The sequence below is a fragment of the Cottoperca gobio genome, chromosome 16 (genome assembly GCF_900634415.1).
Source record: "Cottoperca gobio chromosome 16, fCotGob3.1, whole genome shotgun sequence".
Classification (NCBI taxonomy): domain Eukaryota; kingdom Metazoa; phylum Chordata; class Actinopteri; order Perciformes; family Bovichtidae; genus Cottoperca; species Cottoperca gobio.
Genome location: NC_041370.1, coordinates 3,115,199 through 3,125,750, shown reverse-complemented (window position 1 = coordinate 3,125,750; position 10,552 = coordinate 3,115,199). Strand labels below are relative to the sequence as shown.

The window sequence follows — 10,552 nt, the reverse complement described above, 5'->3', positions numbered from 1 at the left end:
CCGAGACTAGCGTAAAGTACCGGACAATGCTTTTATAAGGTTGGAGCTTTTCCAGAACGAGGGGAGCAGGCGGGGCTAGACCCAGACTCAGCTGCAGCGGGCGGGGATTGGCTGCAAAAACAAGACCCAGAGTCGGAATGAGGAGGGGCGCTCCTGCAGATCAGGGTGTGGAAATGAGATCCAGAGATGGACCAGCATTGTACCAGCTGGTGTCCAGAAACACGCAAGTGACATGTATTACAGTTTTGTTTTTGTTTTTTTCAGAGGGGAATAACCAATCAGCAGTTATAAAACCATCCTTCTTACTGTAACGCTCCCTGCAGAGCAGACAGATGGCAGACATTTCAGTTTCAAGCAAGGGACACGATGGGGTCAGTCGGCTCAAGCCCCTCTCCTCGGGGTCCTTTGTCTCACCACACGCCCCATTTAGTAGCTGCTTTTTGAGCATCACAAACAATCATATTTCATGATCTTGAGGATTATTTAAAGAACTCTTCTTAAGTAGACCAGAATGCATGTTACACTGGCATCTGGTGCATTGTTACTTTTAAGACCTGTGTACCTGTGTATGTAAAAGCATGAAACTGTTTCCACTGCAGCTGCTTAATCATAATGTCTGATCTGACTTTTTGGCTTTAAAATGAAGGTCAAGCTTTGGAAACAATATCATCTCAAGGTCACTTTAGTAGCCGTTCATCTTGGGGTTTTATTTTATTATATTCTGAGAAAAAGTGAAGTGACTTAGCTGTCACGGTCCCATCTGTATCCCTAGAGTATTGTATAAATAAACTATTTAAAGTTACTCCGTTTCCAGAGTCTAGTGTTCTGCGCCTGGGTCTCCTCTGGACGTACCCATAACATCAGCCTTATAATACAGTTTGTTGGACAACACAAAGACGTGAGGTTAGAAGAGATCTGCCGCAGCTGATATCTCTCCTAACATATCCTCACCCTGCCAATCAGCTACACTTCTCTGTGCATCAGACTGTGTGGGGAAAGTAAACCAAAGATGTAACAAAAGCAACGCTTTTCAAAATAATACAAGAATAAAACCTTGGAAGGAGCCTTGGCAGGCAACTTCACTCATACTCGATTCAAAGAGCAGGATGAAAAGGAGGAGGAACAATGTTTGCTTAGACTTGACGTGTGGTGAGAGTGGATATGATGGTGATCCAGGCGTCTGTGCAGCTCCCATCAGACAGCAAACCCAATGCCCTCTGTCTGATATAATCAGATTAGAGTTTTAACACTGGATTACAGAATATGAACTCATCCCTCATGATGGATTATTTTTATTTATATAAAAAGACTGGTTTAAAAATTCTTGATATTATATTTTGTTAAAATGAATTCAACTTAATATATATTTTTACTCAACTGAATTCATTTGACTAAAACAAGCGTTCATAGTCGTCACACTGAGTAATTGTTGGTGTGTTTTTATTCATCACAGTTATGTGTTGCTCTGTCTGTGGATTGGGAGGGGATTGGTATTGTTTTTTATTTTATTTAGTATATTAGTATATAATGTTTTGTGTGATGTGTTCTCTGTCTGCTAAATGCTGTATCCTCCATGTCAAATCTGATATTCAATGCACATATAAGCAGCAGAATAAACTATTATGTAAGAATAAAGATTCCGGCACGTTACAGACTTTGTTTAGACAGCTGGCAACTGATGCCCTGGGCAATGCAAAGAGGACCGAGGTCAACAGAAATCCATGTTTTCAAACCATCTCAAACTGCAACATCACTTTACTGAAAGTTACTGTATAAACTCAGTTGCCACTTTATTAGGTACACCTGTACAATCTAATAAAATACAATTTAACACCTCTATGACAGTATTATGATTGACAGATCACTGTGAAAAGAAATCCTCCTAGCATTTAATACACAGAAAATAATGACATTTTAGTGTTTTTCTACGATAAAAACCAACAATGGCATTATGTTAACAAACCTAATTTAAAGCGTAATCATTTAAAAAGATTAATACATTATGACCAGGAATGATGTTGGTTAAATTAATATTAATATAGGCCTGTAGAATTTATTTTATAACAGTTTTATAACACTGGACAAAAAATTTAAATGCATCAAAATCAATGTTTTTGCTTACCATTGATATATCCCAGACTGAGAAAAAATGTAAATAAATAATAATTTTTCTTTTCATAACAACATTGGCATTACGTTGTTACGATGATCAGGACTGTTGGTTAAAATATTTAACTCTGAGACAAAGGAAAATAATATTAATAGATACAATTTTATGGCTGTATTATTTACACGAACAACATCAGAGGAATTTTATTTTACATAATGCACATTTATAGGTTCACATGGATGATGCAGCAAGCGCAGTGGAGGTGCAGTTCCGGTGTCGACCACTAGACGGCGACAGACGACGTCATCAGCGTGGCGCAGATGGGCGTGGTCACGCCACACTTCCCCCTCTTCTAACAGACATTTTTACAATTCCAGTTGACGGTAAACGACCTACTTGCTGACCGTAACAACTGCAAACTGACCTCGATATATGATAAAAAAGGATTTCTTTTTGTATTAACCGGATATCGGTAAGTTAAACGGACCGAACTGTTGTATTTCACATCGTTGTAGCTGTAGTTAATAACGCTGGTATAGCTTAACGATGGTTTCCCAACTGGCGTAGTGACGTTATCGGCCCCGATCCGCCAGTATTTTTATTGGCTAATGTTAGCTAACGCTAGCATGCGAGCCAGCTTTCTGTGCAGACTGTTACTCGGTTTTACGTTTAATATACTGCATGTCTGACGTTATTCTTGGAGCACCGATGTGATTTTGTAGTAACTAGTAATATCCGACAACACATTGGTCGTTAACGAGAAGAGGTTATCGGTTATCGGTAAACCCACCCGTCGTAAGGAGGGGAGGAGCAGTCTGGTTGTGGAAAATTTGGAAGCTAGCTTAGTTAATTGAGGGTTTGGCTTGAATGAGTGGCATAGACATGTGTCAGTTGTATCCTGTGTGAGTTAGTACCATACTCTTGACTGTATTTACACGCAAAACAATCCATCAACCTAATAACAAACCGTCGAGATCATGATACTTAAATATTAACACATGTATAAATGTTAGTATCAGTCATTATGTCATGTCATTTAAAGGTTCAACACATACATTTTGATCTGTCATACAACTATGATATTGTTTATGGCGCAGTGATGCTGCATGATTTCTACAATACAAACATATAAATATATTTTGGTGCTCTTTCTAGCTTCCAATTTTACCATTTTTTTTTACAACAAAGAGATATCCAAAAACAACATGATGCTGTCTTTTTCTAAACTACCTGTAGTAATGTCCATACTTTGACAAGATCTTGATTTAATGTTGTTTCAGGAATCAAGATGTTTTACACATGTGGACCCAATGAAGCCATGGTGGTGTCTGGTAAGACTTAATTCGCCTACGTCTCATGATTACCTCTCACAATCCCACAGGATGTTTAGAAAGGGCACTGAAACACTTAAGCCTCCATAAAGATGCAATATCCAGAAGGTCACTGTGCTATGTAATGTGTTATAATAATCCTGTAATAAAACAGTGGATCAGTTGTGTCATGTGATTTAATCATCACATGTTTGATATTGAGTCAGATTGGCATTGTCCTGCTTCCTGTAGCATATAACAAGCTGTCAGTAATAAATATAATTATTCGTACAGGGTTGCAAGTTGAACTGTGAACCAGTTAATCTGTCAGTAACTAGTTGTTTATTACTGAAGTACTGTTTATATTATGTGTTCTCCCTTCTCTCCCTCCAGGCTTTTTCCGTTCTCCTCCTCTAATGATTGCTGGAGGAAGAGGTTTGTCCTCCCATGTATTCAGAAGATCCAGAGGTGATCCTATTATCAATTTATATTTCTCTTTTAATTACAACATAGCTGCCTGACTCTCTCTATGCCGTATCCATTACTGGGTTGCTTGGAGAAGTGGTTTTTGTGGCTGATAATTGACTTACTTTGCTCTGTCTCTTTTTTGCTGACGTTTCATTCTTGCTCTTTGTTATAATAGCTTACCCTTCCTTGTATGTTATGGCCTGTCTCCTCAGAATCGCTCTCAACACCCTGACTCTAAATGTGAAGAGTGACAAAGTCTACACCCGCCATGGCGTCCCTATCTCTGTCACTGGCATTGCACAGGTTTGATGAGGCTTTTATTAAATGTAATGCTGCTACTCTTTGCCACTTTAAAGGCTATTTCACACTCATTTACATCAACACTGTGATTATTGTACTGTAAATGCTCGGTCTAATCTTGTACTAATTGTTATGTTTCTGCTGTGACGCACTTTGGGCTGCAATTCTTGTATGAAAGGTGCTTTACAAATAAAGATTCTAATTACATAAAAAATACAGAAACACATGCAAATTAATGAGCAGCGCATATGTCCTATATATCGGTACTATACATAAACCCACCGCATGCACATTCAATTCATCTTGAAGGTTATTTACTGTCGGTGAACAAGGGAAAGGAAGTTCATTAAAAATCTGATAATTCGAAATATTTGCCGTTTTAGAAAAGTTTACTTTAAGTCCAAGCAGCTACTCGCTTCTCTCACGTTCTCTGTTCCTTTCTCTCAGGTGAAGATCCAGGGCCAGAACAAAGAGATGTTGGCCACCGCCTGCCAAATGTTTATGGGCAAGTCTGAAGCTGAGATTTCCCAGATTGCTCTAGAAACACTGGAGGGACACCAGAGAGCCATCATCGCCCATTTGACTGTGGAGGTCGGTGCATTAACGTTGTAAAACGGATTTGCTGACAATCTCCGTCCATCAAAGATTGTTCAGAGGCTCTATGTCTATGACTCATCACTACTGTAACCACTAAGTGAATGCCCGTATACAACTGTGTGTGTGTGTGTGTGTGTGTGTGTGTGTGTGTGTGTGTGTGTGTGTGTGTGTGTGTGTGTGTGTGCGCAGGAGATCTACCAGGATCGTAAGAAGTTCTCCGAGCAGGTGTTTAAGGTGGCCTCCTCTGACCTGTGCAACATGGGCATTGGTGTAGTCAGCTACACGCTCAAAGACGTTCACGATGATCAGGTACTTTATGTCTGTTTGGGTTCATTTCCTGCCAATGCTGTTGACAAAAATCAGATTATCAAAAGACCAAACGCTAATTACTGGAGCAGCAGGAATCTGAAGTGTCGCTGTGAGCCTGAAAGGTTTTTCATATAAAAGCTTTTAGTCTCTCAACAGACACCAACTGTAGAATGAATTAAGTCTAAGTGCTTCAGTGGTGACCACTCCATCTCTCCTATTTGCTTTATGCTCTACCTTCCTTTTTACTGCTCGAGCTGTGTTGTCTCATAATTGACCCCCCCCCCCGTCTCTCTCTCTCTCTCTCAGGGACTACCTTCACTCTCTGGGTAAAGCGAGAACAGCCCAGGTGCAGAAGGATGCCAGGATCGGAGAGGCTCAGTACAAACGAGATTCTGTGATGAGGGTAAAATCATCTTCTTTCTTCATCCCTGTCATTCCGTTGATGTGCTCATATCAACAATCTGAAAGATGTTCTGCTACATTCTCTATACAGGAGGCGCACGCGATGCAGGAGAAGGTTTCGGCTCAGTACAAGAATGAGATTGAGATTGGCAAAAGCCCAGAGAGACTACGAGCTGAAGAAGGCAGTGTATGATGTTGAGGTCAACACCAAGAAGGCGGAGTCAGAAATGGCCTATCAGCTCCAGGTACAGTTCATGTTCTGAAGTTCATGCTTTAAGTTTTAAGGTGTCGGGTTTTCAATTTCCTCTGCTTCTCTCGTCAGGTGGCCAAGACCAAGCAGCGCATTGAGGGAGGAGCAGATGCAGATTCAGGTGGTGGAGCGGACACAGCAGATTACGCTGCAGGAGCAGGAGATCACCCGCAAGGAGAAGGAGCTGGAGGCCAAAGTCAGGAAGCCTGCAGAGGCAGAGAAGTACCGCCTGGAGAGGCTGGCTGAGGCTCACCGGTGAGTGCACCCGACACACAAACGGCCAACCAAGACATAAAGATGAAATCACGTCAGACACTTAAACCAATTTGCAATGTCTCTTCACTCCTGGCAGCCTGCAGCTCATATGGAGGCGGAGGCAGAGGCCGAGTCCATCAGAGTGAGTCCGACAGATGCTTTCCTTTTTTTTTTTTTTTTTACCACTCTTCCTGTTGTAATCTTAACTCTGTACCTTTATGTCTGTGCGTGCACGTAGATGAAGGGTGAGGCCGAGGCTTTTGCCGTGGGGGCGAAGGGCCGCGCGGTAGGCGGAGCAGATGGCCAAGAAAGCGGAGGCCTTCGAGCAGTACAAAGATGGAGCCTGGGGACAATGCTGTCTGGAGAAACTTCCCACTGGTCAGTATGATGTTAAAGCTTTGTGAGGAAACGTGGCCTCACAGAAGAGCCGACTTTATTTACTCTAAATGAGTTCAGTCAGGGGATTAATCCACATTCAGCTCGTTTGCTCACTTGCTGTCGGTCATCTATGGTCGGCTTCTGCTTTGCTCCACATAATTCATGCACATCTTTTCTTTCTTGTCTCTGCAGATTGCAGAGGCCATCAAGCAAGCCACTGTTCGGAGGCTCAGAAGATCACGATGGTGTCCAAGTGGCGGTGCAGAGGTTGGGAGCAGCCAAACTCACGGGAGAGGTGATGGATATCATGACCAGGCTGCCGGCCGCTGTGGAGAAACTCACCGGAGTCCATATCTCCCAGGTAAGCTGGACTACGTGTGTGAGAGAGACAGATGTAAACATAACGACTGCTGCAGGTAATCATCTCGTTTCTCTCCTCCAACCTCGCAGGTTATTGCCCCGCTGGCCGTGTGCATTAAGAAGAAGAGGCGTCACCAATATTCAGACTAGGAGCTCCACGTCTCCTCCTTGTGCCTATAACCACTGTAACGACTCTGCAGCACCGTAGTCTTGTCCAGTCTGTGTGCATGCACGTTTCACTTCTGTTTCTCTATTTCCAGTTCCTCTTATCTGAAGAAGATCTTTATCTGCCCGTTATGTGGTTTCTTTGCATGTCCTTGATCTGCTGCGAGAAGCAGGAAGCGTCTTTAAAGAAAGCTACTTTACCCAGGAGACAAAAGCCTCCAAGTAGGAATCGCTGTTTTGTATACTTGCCCATAAGTATGCACGGTTTTCATTTTGTTTAAACTCTAAAGCAGCCTCATTGTGTCTGTACTATAGGTCAACCAACTGTCATTTATTATTTAACTTTTAATGTAGAAAGTATATTTGGCTGTAGCTTTTCTGTGCCTTTCAGTGTACGAAAAGGTGCTGAGCTCTCCATCACAGCATCACCTCATAGTGTGTGTGTGTGTGTGTGTGTGTGTACTGCTGTAGTGCTATAGAAGTGGAAGACAGTCGGGGTGTTAGTTTACTCCACATGTCGCTTTGTAGTGACGGACCGTTACTGGGCCCCAAATCATATCGGTGGAAGGATTTTTGTGTTTTCAGAAGGAAAGGAAAGGAAGTGGTGCACGGTGTCGAGCTGAAGGAGGTTTCCTGTTGAAAGAATAGAAAGTATGTTGTGGTTGGAAAACACAGCGTGTTCTGGAGCGGCTCATCACTAACCCGCTGCTGCTTTCATGTGCTTGCTGTCTCGAGTTTGAACTAACATTCAGGACATGGTATGATTTAGTGGCGTTTGTTTGGTGTAGTGATTTCCATGATAATGTGAGTATTATAGAGCGACAGATGTTTTGGCTCTTCCGTGTTGAAGAACATTTCATCTGAGCTTTTTTTTTTTTTTACAGAATCTTTTCTAACAGTTAAAAGTTTTTCCAGCTGCCGAGCCATATGCATTTTGTTACCGCCAAGTGCCTGGTTTAAACTTCTTTACGTAAGCCTATTACACCTTTCCATCAGGGAATTGTTCCTCGTGTCCAACTGATCCTACGCCATCGGTCGTCAGTAGTGACGGCTGTAGATGAAAGCCAAATCAGTCTACTCGTTTGTTCCTGTGACTAATCTTCTACTTTCCTAACGTGTCTTCGCATGTCTGTCTTACATAGCTTTCAAGTTGTATAAAAGTCTAATATTCCAGATTTATGTAGTGAAATGTTCTAACGATAATGTAGACACAATAAACTATGGATTTAATCACGTCTGCGTGTCCTCGTCTGTGATCTTTGAATGTCTGCTTAAAACCAACATTTGGTTTTTGGGAAATTACGAAAAAGGATAATAAATAATCGTTAGTCCCTCGAGCACATCTTGATTTATTTGAAAAGGTTAACTTTATTAAAACATCTACAAAAATAGACAAGGATGAAATACAATGGCATCAATGCAGCAAGCATTCTACAGATACAGAAGACCCCAAATGTAACAAAGAGCTTTCCATATATTAGTAAAAGGAAATTACAATTCTGTCCTTAAAATATGTACATACTATTATGCTCAACCTCGAAGACACAACAAGGACAAAATTAGACATCAAGGAGTGTCTACGTACGTACAGAATATATAAAAATATGGGTTTAGTTGAACTACAGTGTATCAAAAATGACTCAAATGGCACAACCATTCACAATCAGTAAACACGGTTACTGGAGGGACTGCGTTACAGTGCGTCACAATCAGTCAGGTAGAGAGCGCTGATTCTACCGCAGCTTAATGTACGAACACGGGACAACGCAGAGGTCGATGTCGACATTCACACGACGATCAGACGTCCCCGTTTGAGCAGAACGGTAACTGCGAGCGCAGAAATGCATTTGGTTGAGCAAAGATTGATTATTCGATGAGTAAACAAAAAGGTCATACATTTTAAAATGAGATGAATCGTTGGTGCCATTCCATTTTCTTTCTTATTAAATAATATTTTACATCTCGTGGTTTGGCGATGCCTTGTAGGGGGGAGGATTTAACAAGACAGACCGTCCTGAATTTTAATCTCCCTTGGAGAAATCACTGCGGGTGAGATGCATTAGAATCCACACGGACTGGAATCATCAGGCCCCTCGGAGAGAAGAGTTTCATCGCGGCCAGGGATATGCATGTAGGATTTAAAGTGCAGCTGGTTGTGGAATTTTAAATCTATCCTTTGTGTCTGGGTCGCAGCCAGATACAAAACAAATTGCCAAAAAACACCTGAGCAGGCGCATTTGAAGATGTCCCGCCCGCTGCCCGGCTGGCAGGATCGTCTCTCTCTCTGCTTGGAAAAAACATTTTTAATTTGTCATCGGCAGCAGCAGACCCTCCTCTTCTGGCCCCAGGGATACAGTTCTCCTCGCTGGGACGTTTTGACTACAATGTGACGTAATCACTTTGTAGAACGGGGGCTGCTGCTGTCATCCGTTCACACAGCTGAGGACGTGCGTCACTTCTGTTGGGATGGAGGATTGTTGCAGGCTCAACAAACACGATGAGATCTCATCTCTTCAGCCACGTCTGAACCTTTTCATAGATAATCATCTTCAGATGGCCTGAAAACAATGGCGTGATCTCACAGTACATACTACAGATACTAAGACGATCCCTGTGCATGCACCTTCATGATCGGTGTTCTGTTCGTGGGACGTTTGTGTGTCACGTGCAACATTTAGTTACCCTGCATGTAGACGGTAAATAAAGGTCATGAAACTGAACGATTGTTCATATACTAGCTTGCTATGGTCGTAGTTTTGTGTCATTTAGTCACACAAACCCTCCTCACATGTTAAAGTCTCTGAGAAGAGAGAAAGAAGTCCCTAAGCAGACTGCACCCACCACCCGTGAAATGTAGCTCACATCGTTTCTAAAGCTGGGGTTAGTTTTGCATTTGGGCTTCGGGGTCTGATGTGGAAATAAACCGAACCAGCGGCTTCTCAGCCCCATCCACCCAAAGAAAAGTATAAAAGCGAGCAACCCACTCCCCCCCCCTTCCCCTTCTCATCTGCCGTGCAGCAGCAGCACCTCCACCACACCTTCCCATTGTAGCGAGGAGGCATAAACCAGACCCCTCTGTAGTTTCTCTCTCTACACCATGTTCATGGCGTCCTCGGTGAGAAAGGAGTGGATGTCGATGAAGGACGGGCGGAGTTTGCAGTCTCTGCTCCAGCAGCTCAACATGAGCTCGTAGAGACCCTGAGGACACACAGCCGGTCTGCTCAGATACACCTGCAAGAGAGAGAGTGGTGGGAGAATTAATTCATTTCAATAAAGCTTTATTGTCCCCAGAGCTGGTGCAACAACAAAAACAAGAAACATACGGCAGCAACAAAGACACTATAAAAAACTATCGTGCAGTATTAGCAGCATGCACAAAGAGACTATAGTTTATGGTTAATGGCAGCACATCATATTTATTAGAACTCTTCTTGTTGGTCAGACAGTTTGTCTCCTGCAGATAAACTCTCTTTAATTGGTTCTACAAACAGTGTGTTACTAAATGTTCAGACCGACGAACACAAAGTGTCCAAAGACCGCCCACTAGAGGGCGCCAGATATCACGACCCTGCACACACGAGGAGCCCGATGGGTTCAGGGACGTGGAACGATGGTGTGAGGAGTTTATATTGAAAGAGTCTGAATTTA

At 42.6% G+C, this 10,552-nt stretch overlaps 1 protein-coding gene across 1 annotated transcript; it reads left to right on the top strand.

The window, feature by feature from the left end:
* The first annotated feature begins 2,446 nt into the window (after positions 1-2,446).
* LOC115021283 (flotillin-1) lies at positions 2,447-6,989 on the top strand. The gene is given in 16 exon segments (XM_075074148.1): positions 2,447-2,582; positions 3,391-3,441; positions 3,814-3,852; positions 3,855-3,888; positions 4,101-4,191; positions 4,975-5,093; positions 5,401-5,497; positions 5,588-5,641; positions 5,643-5,741; positions 5,819-5,845; positions 5,847-6,005; positions 6,099-6,143; positions 6,240-6,290; positions 6,292-6,379; positions 6,607-6,740; positions 6,830-6,989. Coding segments are annotated over 15 exon segments (1,140 nt in total). The 5' UTR covers positions 2,447-2,582; positions 3,391-3,398; the 3' UTR covers positions 6,890-6,989.
* Positions 6,990-10,552: the final 3,563 nt, after the last annotated feature.